This window comes from Choristoneura fumiferana, chromosome 21 (assembly GCF_025370935.1).
Source record: "Choristoneura fumiferana chromosome 21, NRCan_CFum_1, whole genome shotgun sequence".
In the NCBI taxonomy this organism is placed as follows: Eukaryota; Metazoa; Arthropoda; class Insecta; order Lepidoptera; family Tortricidae; genus Choristoneura; species Choristoneura fumiferana.
This window is the reverse complement of record NC_133492.1, coordinates 1,797,365-1,812,520: the sequence shown is the minus strand read 5'-3', so window position 1 is coordinate 1,812,520 and position 15,156 is coordinate 1,797,365. Positions and strand designations below refer to the sequence as shown.

The window sequence follows — 15,156 nt, the reverse complement described above, 5'->3', positions numbered from 1 at the left end:
GACCGCCAACCGTCTAAATGGTGAGGATGTAAGTGTCGAGTGGTGAAGATACATAATGAAACATTAACGTACTCCTACCGAAGCGGTGCGCTCGAGCGGTTTGCTGAGACGCTCGCAGAAGGATCCCTCCAGTAGGAGGACGCCCGTCGGCCGGCTGTTGTTCTCCGACTCGTAGTAAAACAGCAGGTTCTATGGACAAACAGAAAATTGTTTGTAACTAATGTTTTTAACTTTCGCAATTTCCTTGCATACCCACGACTAGTCACGACGTATATTTGACATTATGGTCTGCTCGGTTACATGTGGCAGAAACTTCTAGGCGATTTTAGCAAAATATAGTCGCGATTAAGTCTCGGGTGTAGGAATAATGAAAATTTTCTCAAAAAAGTCCGTAAAAGTTGACATTATTCTTTACATATCAGAAGGTGAAGTGCATAGTTTATGGTCAGCGAAAAATTAAAAAGTTAAAAGATTGCAGGCGTGCTAGCTCGACAATAATGAATTGGCGCGCCTGCAATCAGTCACATTTTTTGTTTTTAGTAAAAAAAGCCATGGAAATGTTGGCACAAGTCGTATACAGCCAAGTCTAATGGCCGGTATCAGATATTTTGTTGGAACTCCGGACTTTTTCTATTGGGTCTGAAATAGCTTGTGGTGTTTGCGGTGGAAAAATACAGCTGCAGTTTATTTTTAATGAAAAAAAGCGGGAAAGCATAAGAAAGATATTGGAAAAAAAAATTATAATATATTTAGAGAAAAAGTTTATTCTATTTCAGAATTATTCACCATTTTTGAGAAAAGCTTTATATTAGTCTCGGCTGGAATAGCAATTGCTGGCTTCGTATTAGTTAAACGGACTCGCAAGCTCGTCCGTTTAATACTCATACTCAGCCAGCAATTGCCTACTTCCAGGCCACGACAATAATCTACTATTGTGTTTCTTAAAAGTATCTAAACCAAATTTTAAACCACTGTTTTTTATTATTCTATTAAGTCCATTGTCTTGCACCCCGAGTACTTTCAAAGACTCTCGCAAATTATATTTTTCCCAAATCAAATTTCAGAAAGCTAGACTGTTGTGGAACTCTTTGGTGGAGGTTTTTTTCCAGGAGTGGACATCTTTCGGCTGAAACGATGTTGATACGCGTAATGAAATCAAATTTAGATCTTGCTGCTCCACTGCACAGTGTTCTGGCCATTCGGCCCTTCACATGTCTCATCCAGGCATTCCTGGCCGAAGGGCCGATGCTCCAGGGAGTACGAAATAGGGCTAGCTCCCTGAGGATTGCCCAATGCCGGTACACGTGAAACATTCCAATTAGGATTAATTAACTAGGTTAGCTCATTTACGCGTGTGTTCGAGATGAGCATAAGTATCTAATGTGTGCATGTGAGTGTAAAAGTGTTCAAGCTCAGAAAGTTAATTATATTTTCTTTACGTACAATCAGCAGCAGAAGTGGATGAGCGATTACGACGCTCAAAGTGATTTACACACGACTCTACTACCAAGCTAATAAGAGTGTTTGGATAGTTTTGACTACCATAACCGCCACCTTCCATATTTGTCTCGCGAATGCCATTTCGAAATATTACATACCTAAAATACCCAATTTCACTCTAATAGTTTTAAGGAATCTAATGATGCTTCATAATGTTAAAACTATGCTTTTTAGGCTGCAGAGAAGACCAAATATACCTACATAGGTACCTACAGTCAACTGCAGTATATATCGGCCACAGCGGAGCATGCAAAAATATTTGATAAGTCCTACCGGCCCTAAAAACAGATTCGTATTTCTGCAGGCTTTGTTGTTTGATATATTGGTGCATGTGACTGTACCTTACATACATACAACAACTTTTCTCAACCTTGAGTCGCGACCCAAATTTGTGTCCCGGGCGTTACTGGGATTAGTCCTGGGAATTCTCTGATTAAAGCAATTCATTAAAAAAAATTAAATGCTATAACTATACATATTTAGACATCAATTTGAGCGAAATTTTTAGGGTCGCAGGTTTCAAATATATTTATTTACTAGCTTTTGCCCGTGGCTTCGCCCGCGTGAAATTCGGTTATCGCGCGCTGTTCCCTCAGGAACTGTGCAATTTTTTCGGGATAAAAAGTAGCCTATGTCACTTTCGGGTCCATAAACTGTCTCTATGCCAAAAATCACGTCGATCCGCCATTCCGTTTCGACGTGAAAGACGGACAAACATACACACAGACTTTCGCATTTATAATAATTATTAGTATGGATTTACATTATGACCACTTACAGTAGCATTACAGGACCAGGGCCCTGTACCAAAAAAGTTACAAGTTACAATTCGACAAAATTGTCAAGTTTCTCATAGTAAAATGTCACAATTTTGTCGAATTGTAGCACTTGTAACTTTTTTGGTACAGGGGGCAGGAGGTAAGTCACCAGGCAAAATGGTTAAGAACCACTGGCATGAACCTATATGCGCTTGAAAAACATAACTCTTTCGGGCTGTCTGGTAAAAATACTGCAAAACGTCAATTCCTATGTATGGCAGTTGTCTCACCGCCGGCGAGGAAACGATTGGCTATCGACTATTTTCTCGCTCAAGAAACGAACAAAAGATATAAGATCCTGTGTGAGTAAAAGAGACACATATATTAATAGTTGATCGCTGGCGGTTCACACTGCCGGCGAGAACTCGCTCTTACATCATTTGTCGCAGCGACAAGAGCTATAAGACTCGCTGAGCTATAAAACTAGCTCAGCGATACTCGCTCAGCGCTGTTAGCTTGGCGGCCGCCCGGCTCGAGCGAGTGGAGCGAGTAATCGCCCGTCATGCTCGAATACTCGCTTTTCACTGCTCGCCCACTCGTTTCTAGTTACTCGCTCTGCTCGCTTCTCGCTCATCGTCGGCGGTGGGACAAGTGCCATCTGTCGGAGGGATATCATCGGTTCCCACGCACCGTGAATAACAAATGAATCGCATGTGCGCATGTGTGTGTGGAGCCTTTGCGATCCTTGTTTCGTACATACGAAAAGACGCGAAACTGTAATTGCTCTAGGAAGGACGCTTACAGCATGAGAGCCCATGATGCTAAATGGGTACTTACTCGAGCGTCTTGGGAACCTATTAGATTTTGTAAATTAGTTAATGGGAAGAAAAAAAAATTAAGTAGTATTTTTCTGAGGATTTCGTACTTTAAAAAAATGTAAAATATACCTCGTTGAGTTTCTTGCCGGATTCTTCTCAACAGAGGTTTTTCCGAACCGGTGGTAGATTTTTTTGGCATTCATAAGTGCTTGTTATACCCTAAATTGAATAAAGATATTTTGACTTTGACTTTGACTTGAAGGTATAAAATATACCTAAACTTGGAAAATTCCGTGTAAAATACGAAATCCTTAGAAAAATATTACTTTTTTTTTCGTAATGGCTACAACCCTATTTTGGGCGTGTCCGACACGCTCTTGGCCGGTTTTTTCCTGATTTGCAAGCCCCCGGACAAAGTTTCGTCGCTGTACAATTAATTTTAAATAATGTCCCTACCAAATTAAGTACTTGATTATTTTACACCAGTCACGCAACGATGCAAATTTTCTAATAATGTATTCTAAACCGTGAAAATAGCGAATAATTAGACTTAAGGGGCAATTTGCCACTAATTTGTGTTTGGCGAACACAGAGTATTATAAAGCAGTCGAGTGCGTGTCGGGACGCGCAATACAGATGGGCTACTACGAAACTCGCAAATCGAAGTTCGTATCGCACCGTCCCTCTCACTCTCATATTAAATGACATAAGCGTCAGCGGGACGGCAACATACGAAGTTCGAGTTTTGCACTTCGTGGTATAAGGCCAAGGTTCGGTACTAATATGCGGCTATTAAATTCTTAGGCTTTTGTTTTTTGAACGAATAGAAATACTTCATTTTCCTACTTCGCCTCGCTCCACTCAGCTTTTTCCAGTAGAGATGTGCTGTGCGTGGAAAACGAAGCGTAAGCTAAACTTTAAGTTTTGTTGGACTATTCCTTCCCGACTTCCATATGGCCGATTTTTAGGGTTCCGGAGCCAAAATGGCAAAAACGGAACCCTTATAATTTCGCCATGTCTGTCTGTCTGTCCGTCCGCGGATTTGCTCAGGGACTATCAATGTTAGAAAGCTGTAATTTTGCACGGATATATAGGTAAACAATGCCGACAAAATGGTACAATTAAAATCTGAAAAAAAAATTTTTTAGGGTTCTTCCCATAGACGTAAAGTGGGGGTGATTTTTTTTTCTCATCCAACCCTATAGTGTAAGGTATCGTTGGATAGGTCTTTTAAAACCATTAGTGATTTGTTTGCGAAATATTCAACTTTAAAGTGCAAATTTTCATTAAAATCGAGCGTCCCCCCTCCCCTCTAAAATCTAAAGCGGTGGGTCTAAAAATTTGAAAAAATTCAGGATGGTAGTAAGTATATTAAATTTTCAAGGAAAACTATAACGGCTAAGTTTGCTTGAGAATTTTTAGTAGTTTATGAGTAAATAGCAGCCCAAGGTAGAAAATATACCTAATCTTGGAAGATTTTCGTAATGGCTACGGAACCCTATTTTGGGCGTGTCCGACACGCTCTTGGCCGGTTTTTTAAGGAATAAGCTCCTACTGTCTAACTTTTCTTTAAAATGAACTTTTCTTGTGTATCTCTGACAAGGAGAAGTTTTATCTTAGTCCTTTGTTATGGTGCTCCAAGAGCTGAGTTAGCTTTGATTCAAAAGAAATGGCAATTAACTCCATTACAGATGTACTGCGTAATGGTTTTCGATGGCATTTTATCGAAAAAGTTTTTATTTACGTATCTCAGCTTCAGTACCCGTCGTGCAGTCGTTATGACATTTGACAATAAATAATAATGTTTCATATTTAATTGGCACTTCGGGTGCCGTCGTATTCCGATTGAGACCCGACTTTCTCCGAATGGAAAACCACTATGCACTATAAGTGCATGAACTTCGTATCTTGCCGTCTCGCTCACGCCACAAGAGTGAGAGGGATGGTAAGATACGAGCTTCGATTTTCGATTTTTGTAGTACCTCCCCAGGGACAAGGCGGTAAAGTATAAAAGCTAGCGTGTCTCCTGAAACGTGTTTTAAGGTTATCAGCCACTCGCAATGCTTTTGGCTCCTCTAGTTGCCTATCAAGTGTCTTATTTTTAACCGACTTCAAAAAAGGAGGAGGTTCTATATTCTATGTTCCGTCCGATGTTTGTATTTTTTTTATGTATGTTCGCCGATTACTCAGTCAATTGTGGACCGATTTTCAGAATTCTTTTTTTATACGAAAAGGTACTCTTCTGAGGTAGTCCCATTGTCACCAAGTCAAGATCTGATGATGGGATCCTAGGAAAAACGAGGGCAAACCTCAAATTTTAAAGGCACACCTATGGCGATTTTGGCATTTTAGCATTAAAATAAACATTTACATTCAGAAAGTATCATTTAGTAAACTGGACCTGATGAAGAAGACCGTAGATGACCAATGGAACTCGTTAAAGCTAAGTAATGCTCGCTCGTCATGAGACAAACCGAAACGATCATGATTAATATACCTAGATAAGCGACTAAGAAGGAGCTTTAAGTTAATGATTATTTCGAACTAGTCTGATGCTGAAGCCGGAAGGTAGGCAACGGAACTCTGTTATAAAACAACGTAACTAAGCCGTGTTTGGGCTTAATGGAATCATTGTGAGATGTACTAAAAAAGTGAGAATATTTTTTTTTTAACAAAAAAGTAAAACCGACTCCAAAAAAATAGCAAAAAATGGAACCGGAACCTTACTGGAACTTATGAATAGAGTTCAACTCAAAATTCAAAGCATAATTGTGTGGTTAGACCCGGTGTCATAGTGGAGGTGACGTTAGCGGCTTCACCTATCTTGTGTCCACGCTTTACGGCCTGTTTGCGTGTGTCCTGTGTTGCCAGGCCATAATTATAAATTTAACTGCCCTCTGCCGGACGGGGTGGTTCGCTGTGCTTTACTACTGGTACGGGTAGGAACCTGTATCCAACTAATATTATAACCAGCCAAGTGTGTCGGGCTTTTGCTAAATATATAGGTATAAATAAAATAGAAGTTAATTATACACGGGAGAATTTATTTTTATCTATAACCATTTTCCAGGCCCCACCAATTTAGATACGTACCTACGCTACAACAAAATGAGTCAAAATTTTATAAGTTAAGTTTAATTAATTTGTAGAATCAGGCGTTACTTTGCGGAGGTCCATATCAATGAACTGAAAATAATTTCTTTGCTCACCCGCGACCTTCGCAAGGAGGTATATTTATGAGATATTAATTATGTATACTATGCCTGGAAAAGGGTTAAAGTTAACGGAAACGAAAAATAACACGTTACATAAAACTACTATTCTGTTATTTTACATGTTTTGCAAGACAACGATATTAGTTATAGGAAAGGGCGGACCGGGCACGACTTATAAAAGTACTAGCTTTTGCCCGCGGCTTCGCCCGCGTAGAATCCGGTTGACCCGGCTGTTCCCTCGGGAACTCTGCATTTTCCGGGATAAAAAGTAGTCTATGTCACTTTCTGGCCCATAAACTATCTCTATGCCAAAAATCACGTAAATCCGGCACTCCGTTTCGACGTGAAAGACGGATAAGCACACACACACTTTCGCATTTATCGTGCTTATCCATAGTTACTAATAAGTATGGATAAGCACTTTAAAGTTTTATTTTGCATTCAGACCAGAAAAAAACATCTTCATCATCATCATCATCACATTAGCCAGAAGACGTCCACTGCTGAACAAAGGCTTCCCTTAGAATGCCACAATTAACGATAACTCGCCACTTGCATCTACCGGTTGCCCGCAATTCTCACGATGTCGTCAGTCCACCTGGTGGGAGGCCTGCCAACGCTTCGTCTTCCGGTTCGTGACCGCTACTCGAGAACTTTCTCCCCCAACGATTATCTGTTCTTTGGGAAATTAAACAATATTTATTATAAATATTGTTTAATTTCCCAAGTATCAAATTTCTCCGAAACCATACAATTTTCGGAAATTTCATTAAATAAACCTAATTTAACCTACTGTGTTCTATAAAACCATAAAAAAATATTCTGAGAAAAATTTGTGGTTTCGGAGAAATTCGATACTTGAGAAATGAAACATTTGCCAAATGAAACATTTGGGAAAAAATGTTGTGCGAAACGGCTGTACATGGGACCGCCATTTCAACTTGCATATTTTACAACTATGGGACATTAGATCTTCAACGAATTTCCGTATTCCGGATTCGGCAAAAAAAACCACATTATTCCCGCTTAACGTGAAAAAGAAGTACTTTTACCTAGGTACCGTAAAAAAATACGAAGTTTTATTCCTTTTACCACTTCCTTTTGACTGATGCAAAATTAAGGAGCGGCCATACCGCTGCTTAAAATACGAAGACGGCACGGAATCGCAGTGACGTGCCGTAAGCGTCACGACTTTAACGTATACTCTCTTACATGCTATCCACCAAAAGTCGTGACGTTTACGACACGTCACTATGATTCCGCGCCGTCTGCGTATTTTGAGGCGGTTTGAAGGCCATGCGATAAAATCGTGACGCTTATTACGGCATGTCACTGCGATTCCGTACCCTCCCCATATTTTGAGCAGCAGTGTGGCCGCTCCTTTACAGCTTCTCTTTATCGTACCTTAAGATCGTACCGTTTCTTGAGGCTTACACGGGCACGGGTGTAATAAAAAGCCACTTCGAACTCTACCACACAAAACGTACCCACCTACTTTGCACGGGGCTTGTATCGTTGGCTTTGACTCCGGATTGAAAGCAAAGGGAAATTGTCTGTGGCCCTCTTTTGTTTATGTGTAAACAGAATAACAAGTAGGTTATTTCCCGCAAAGATTTGTTGGTTCAGAAAATGAATGTTTGTGAAACGAGAATGGAGTTATGAGGTTTTCTATGACAACCCATGGCAACGCTTTGGAACCAATCGCATTAAATTAGCAGGCAAAATTGTAATTAAGACTTTTAAATAATGGATGAAATTATGCACTAAATTATTTGCTTTTGTGACAGAGGGACCATGGTCAGAAGACACCAAACTTTTTATCAAAGATCTGTCATCTCGTCTGGTTTTGGCCTCAGGCAACCACAGGGCTGGCGCTGGCACTTACCTCTCGCAAAGGTTAGGAATGAGGTCAGAGAGGTAATGCTGCCAGTGTCTTGGGGTCAATGCCTGAGGCAGAAAGTTTGAACGACATTTTTACGTTGTGATATTAGTTTAGTTTATATATATTTTTAGTTTTCCCACGTCTATATTTTATTAACTACTTATCTTATACTAAATTATTTAATTACTTTTAATAAATATAGCTACCCGTGCCGTATATAGTAAGCCGTGGTGGCCGAGTGGTCTGACCCCTCGCCTCTCAAGCAGAGGGTCGTGGGTTCAAACCCCGGCTCGCACCACTGAGTTTTTCGAAATTCACGTGCGGAATTACATTTGAAATTTACCATGAGCTTTGCGGTGAAGGAAAAACATCGTGAGGTAACCTGCACAACCTGCGAAGCAATTCAATGGTGCGTGTGAAGTTCCCAATCCGCACTGGGCCCGCGTGGGAACTACGGCTCAAACCCTCGTGTTCGAGAGAAGGCCTGTGCCCGCAGTGGGGTATACTGGGATGATGATGAATATAGCTACCCGTCGTTTTTACCGTTTAATGTCGTTATGTTTTTGGAACGTATGTATATGTAGATATCTAGAGTTGCAGTTGGCAGCAAATACATCATCATCAGCCGGAAGACGTCCAGTGCTGAACATAGGCACAGAATATATAATAGTACTGGCATACAGAATGGCCACGCTCCGCCCCGCACCGGTTCGAGTTACCCCACCCCTCAAGCGCAGATTGCAGGAAAACCGCAGGAAAGCAGTCGGGCGCGCAACGCGATGTACGAGTATGTCGGTCGCACAGTCGCACGGCACTAAGTTCGGGAGCAATAATTACATATTACATACGATTTAACAATCGAACGTTCAGAGACAAATCCTTTAAAAGGAAATATTTTTGTGTAAGTAATCTTTAATTAATAAGGTCTCAAATGATTAAAACAATAAACTTTAATTTATAAAACATTCATTTGTATTTATTTCCTAAAAACTCGAAAATCAATCATAATATTCTAATAATTTGTCGCTCGTACAAAGTCACATAATTTTCCGTGAAATCCGCGCGCCGGCAGTTCATTGCTCGGCTCGGTGGCCGTGAGTCCGCGAGCAAGCGCCAACTTGTCAGTGGGCGCGCGAGAAATTGAGGTTCCTACCCTGCCTACTTCCTTTTGGAAATAAATAATGCTTTCTAAAAGTATCGCGATTAATACATAAAATAACTAATTAGGTACCGAATAATTCGTTCAAGTTTGTAGTCATATATTTGTTGTAATGTAAAATAATAATGCTTAAATACATAGACAGACACATTTTAAGTAGGTTTAAATAAAAATATAATGATTAACGATTACATTTATTTACACATCTAAGCCATACCTACATACCCTATAGTACTAGGGTTTTGCGATAGTCAGCCCTGTGTGTTTTACGCACACATTGACGCGTGTACTGACGTCGTCGTGCCTATGTAGATTCAAGAACGCGTATTTTGTATGGCGTGGCCGCCCTGTGCCTAAATGTATGTAGTTAACTTTTGTTTGAGTTTCCCCGAAGCTGTCCTCAGATCGTAAAGGAAGCAATTCAATATTTCGTTGCAAATATTTTTCAGCGTAAACATCCTTGTTGGGTTACTTCGTTATTTCATCAAGAGCTGCTGAGGCCGTGACCTGCTTTTGTCTTTTTTTAACCCCCCTCCCTTCAAGAAAAAGAGGGGTGTTATAAGTTTGTCATCAAGGTCTGTCTGTTTGTCTGTGTCTGCGGCACCATAGCTCTCAAACAAAGGAATGATTTCGACGTGGAAATAGTTTCCTTGCGGTGATTTTTAGCTATGTTTAATTAAAATCGGTTTAGTTATTCTTGAGATGTTGAACTTAAGATTTTTTCTACTTTTCTAAGTGATACTTACCAGGTATATTGTTTTTAGTAGTACGGTACGCCACCATGGAAATTTTTCAAAGGAAAAGTCATTACGATTTTCCTTGTTAATAATGCGATGTCACTATGACGTTTACTGTGAAATGGTTCCATGGTGGCACATGAATTAAAGTCCTTGGCCGTACCTACGCAACACATCCTCGCCCATCTTTAGTGGAAACGTAGCCTAAATAGAGTAGTATCAGTTTTGAACATGAAACACCGTGTATAAACCATGATGTGTCACATGATGTGGACACCGTGAGACTCACTCATATTAAATATATTGACCCGGATAACTCACGTCTTAAATCGAGTTTAGCCCGACAGGTTTCGCCTCGACGTGTGTTCGCGCGAGCAGAGCGGCGGCGTGCAGTGCGCGTGTTGCAGCAGCCGCCGAGTCGCGTGGCTCCGAAGAGGAAGGGCTATGGATTAGCCCGAAAGATGTCGGGCTAAACTCAATTTAAGACGTGAGGTATCCGGGTCAATTTTTTTTTTATTCGGCTGGATGGCAAACGAGCTAGTGGGTCTCCTGATGGTAAGAGATCACCACTGCCCATAAGCATCTGCAACACCAGGGGTATTGCTAGTGCGTTGCCAACCTAGAGGCCTAAGATGGGATACCTCAAAAGCCAGTAATTTCACCGGCTGTCTTACTTTCCACGCCGAAACACAACAGTGCAAGCACTGCTGTTTCACGGCAGGATTAGCGAGCAAGATGGTGGTAGCAATCCGGGCGGACCTTGCACAAGGTCTTACCACCTGCAAATATTTAATAGAGTCGTATCAGATTTCTGTGTATGTTTTTATTGTGTCGAATATTGGGCTGGTGACTAACCCTGACAGGACCCACTGGATGCTATAAATGCTAACTGCCGGTTATAAATTGATGGCTCACCTGATACAGCACGAACCACCGGAGCTGCCATTTTGTGTTATCAGAGCTCCTCTTGTGAAGGTACCCCGCCTGCAAAAACATTCTGAAGTTAGAGATCCATACTCTGTTAGGTAATGTATAAAACATCAATATCTTCATTGGAGCACAGGTTTTTTTTTTTTTTTTTTTTAACTCAACAAAAAGAAATACATTAAATTTTTGACAAATACTTCGCCAAACTGCAAAACAGCCCAAGGGTTCTACCCAGGTTCTAGTTTATTTAGGGAGTTGCTAAGACTTTATGGTGAAAGTGTGTAAGGAGTATCTAATACTTTTTTGAATGAAGGTTATTATTTTTTACCCGACTGTCCGAAGAGATGTTGTTTCTCGAGCGTATGTATGTACAGTCGAACAAACACATCATGTACTAGGGTTGAACTTTTGCTACTAAGTAATGTCATGTTCACATCCCATACATTTGCCAAAGCAATCAGCGAAATTTAATATGAAAAGGCATTTTCATCACACTTGCTCGTAAACAATGTCATTGCCCGCACTAATTTTCTTGTCATGAAACCCATGGTCGGTAAATGAGTTTGTTACTGCATGGTGTACTGCAGCGCCTGCACGTCGGGCACATGCTGCGGGGGAGAGGGCAAGAGCGCAGTCAGCGGTATCGGCAATGTTTGAAAAAATATTAGTTTTTCTTTTACAAATATACAATTTTACTCGCAAATATGATGAAAAACATTGTATGTCGCACGGGCGGTACTAGAATTACGAACATCGACTCATTAAAGCCCTCAGTCTTCGACTTCGGGCTTCTAATAGACTCTCGTTCGTAATTCCTTTTTTACCGCCCTTAAGACACAATGTAATATTGCCATACAATGATGCACATGCATGAATGGCATATGATTCAGTTTCCTGGACTGTAGGTATGTTTTGTATATCTATTTTCTTTGGCCTTTTGGGCACAACACATTTTGTCGCATAGATGTTGCTATCGTAAAATCGGATATATTCTGTGTCGCGGGTGAGCAAAGTAGGTATTTGTTTAGGGCCTACGCTAACTGGCGCGGGTGCACTGCGCGGGCGCACGTCTGCGAGCGCGGGTGCAGAGAGCCTACTCCGAAGTTCGAAAATCGAAGTTCGTATCGTACCATCCCGCTCGCTCACGTATTAAATAGTATAAGTGTCAAAAGGACCGAAAGACACGAACTGCGAGTTTCGAAATTCGTAGTAGCCAGGTACAATCCAATGCACGCGACGCGCGCAGTTAGCGCCGCTCATACTATTGTACAATAGGCTTCCACCCGCTCCGTGTGAACCGCGTCAGCTTAGATCCTTATAGTTCCATTATGTATACTTGCCTGCAGGTGGTCATACTGCGCGCGCTCAGACAGCGCGATGAGCTGGCCATCGTTGACGCGGATAGAGCGCTGGATCTTTGGGCTCAGCATGCTGACGCGTCTGTCAACAATCATCATAAGACATTGCCACAGAAACTCTAAAAATTATGTTCGCAAAATTATCAGAGCCAGTTGATCCATAAGTTGGTTAACGCCATACCTAAGTGGAGAACAATTCAATATAAAAATTAAGCAAAAACCAGTACAAAAAAGACTAAGGTAAGTAATAGGCGGCCTTATCACTTTAGAGCGACCTCTATCCCCGAATCTAGATTATATTAGATTTTATGTAATAAACACGTAGTATTACAATTTGGTCATTAGGCCCAGGCAGCACACAAGCCATATAACAGGCCAACAATTTAACCTTATGCAGGGTTAAGCTTTATTATATATGTATAGAAGCTGTGTGTATTGCCAAGTTCTGTATTAAAGTTGTTTTTTGTTATGATAATGCTATTAGCTGAGTTAGTTCTGTAATTTGCCGATTTTATTTCTTAAAGCTGAATAGTCATCATAAATAGACCTGTTACTCAAGAGTTTGTGTAACCTTTTGTATAACACTGGTATAAGATTCTATTATCCAGCAGAGTACTGAATAATTGAGGTTCTGTTCTCTTTTAGCTGTATTACACACCACATCTTGACAGTTACACAGCTGCTGTATAAAGTAGGGTGTGGTTCCTGTTATGAAGCATATAGTTAGTTAACAGAATTTAAGGTAGCTGTTATAACTACTTTATGCCGCTTTAAGTACGAAATTACTATCATGTGCAGCTAACTGGGGTAAAAGCGAAAGTAACAGATTCTTATGCAGAAGTTGGCTAAGTATTCACGAAAAGTAGACATTTTTTAAGCTAGCAGAACTATTTTGCAATATTTGTCAGCATTTATGCGGCTAGTAGTTTGACATTTCGATTTCGTGCGCGCGCTTATACTTAATATTAAAGTGTGTTGTGCAAATGCCGCCTATCAAAAAAAAATGCTAAAAATATACTGTGGGTTTTCATTTATTTTATGTCTGAATCCTAATTGTTTGATTTATATTACGTGTGTATGATTATAGAACAGTTATCGAAAATATGTTGTGGGCAGACCACTTTTAACCAGAGAACATCTGAATAAGTGGACACATAAGGTCTGTTATGCAGACATTAGACGAGGAGCCGCTGTGCAAGCAGACTTTATTCAGAATGAGCGTCGCCATAATGAATAACATAACCTATTAAATGATGAGAAATTTTATACTCGAAAACTCAATTATGATAACGAAATCGGTATAATATTCTTGTAAAAAGTATTACAAGGTTACTTTTGAACCCTCAAATGGTATAAGAACATAAAAAATATTTCACTCGTAAAAACAAACCAACGACGAAATGTTGTTTATTTCTCAAAAACCTGGCTTATCAGGTAGCGCGTAAAAATTTTGCACGAAATGTATATATTATGAATACACGGTAAAGTTGCATGCGCACCTACAATTTATTATTTCAAGCACAAATAAGCGTATAAAATTACCGCTAGGACATTACAATTTGGCCATTTATTTTTTGCTGCTGTCACTCACCAAAAAACGCGTGCACTTTTAATTTATTTTTGTGTTCGATTATGTCAACTTCAAATTAAATTTGAATAAATTCTTGATAAATGTCCTGAAATAAGCTTAAAGCTGTGTATCATCTGAATATATGAGCTTTGAAGGACTAAGCATATAGTTCATTCATCATTCATTCATCTTCTGGATAACAGAGCTGTAATACTTGCATAAAAGAACAAAATGCTTTTATGCAGAAGATACTCAGCTTGTCGTACAATTATTCAAAACTTATTCATGTGTTACATTGCTATTACTCAGCTATTAGCGGTATAATTTTGTGCCCAAATTGCTTGAGTAACGTCTGAGTAAGCGCCAAATCAGCTAATTACGGTAGTCTTATTCAGCAATTTGTTTCTGTGACTGCTATTATAAAAAACTTACTCAGAAGGTTTGTGCTGGCTGGGGGGTGCTTTCATTAGATTATTATGAAATAAATAACGTATCCCCCAGTAATGTACCCTGTGGGACACCAGGACCACGTACGTAACCAAAAGTAAGTAACGTGCCTTAGAATTTTATAGTGCTCGATTGAGTGAACGAAGTTATTTTTCAAAATGTTTTTTATGAACAGTTTTAATAAACTACGCTGCGTTTTTTTTTTCTTTGTAAACCTTACTGAAAGGCACACTCAGATTGTTTTCCTTTCCTGTCGCAATACGTACCGGCACCAAAAATAAACCCAAACATCGAACGAAAACCATAAAACGAAAGTACATTCCAACATTCAAAGCCTTTCCAGTTTTTTACGAGCAAACTTTAGATAGGTTTTCTTTCGAACACGGTTTCATTTAGTTGGTACCCACTATTAGACAAGTATATTCTTTATCATACCTTGTTTTTTTTAAAATAAGTATTGTTCGTACGTATAAAAAATCATTCCTTTCATATTATTATTTATACCTATTCATGAAAACAATTACTGCCAGTTCAGTTAGGTAGGTACTAAGTAAATTTCGTTTATTTACGAAGTTATATTTGATATAAACAGTCAAACGAGGCAGAAAAGTAGGTAAAAACGTTAATTACTAGTAATAATAAAGTTATGTTTAAGTTAAACACATTGTCATTAAACTTATTTCTCTTACAAAATCGCGCTTCAATCTCTGCATTATTAAACTTGGCAACGACCTTGAATATAACACCATTAAAATTAGTATTTTTTTCATCGCAACAATATTCTA

The 15,156-nt window shown here is 39.7% G+C and overlaps 1 protein-coding gene across 2 annotated transcripts in view; it reads right to left on the bottom strand.

Moving 5' to 3' along the window:
- LOC141439903 (ras-specific guanine nucleotide-releasing factor 1-like) overlaps positions 1–15,156 on the bottom strand; it is an 88,688-nt gene that overhangs the window by 72,010 nt on the left and 1,522 nt on the right. The window contains exons 2-4 of one of the 2 annotated variants that reach the window (XM_074104354.1): positions 12,337–12,436; positions 10,985–11,053; positions 79–189 (exon numbers count right to left, since the gene is read on the bottom strand). In XM_074104354.1, the coding sequence (XP_073960455.1) occupies positions 79–189; positions 10,985–11,053; positions 12,337–12,436 (280 nt within the window). Of the gene's footprint in view, positions 1–72; positions 190–10,984; positions 11,054–12,336; positions 12,437–15,156 lie in introns of both variants that reach the window. The other variant, XM_074104355.1, reaches the window with a different exon arrangement.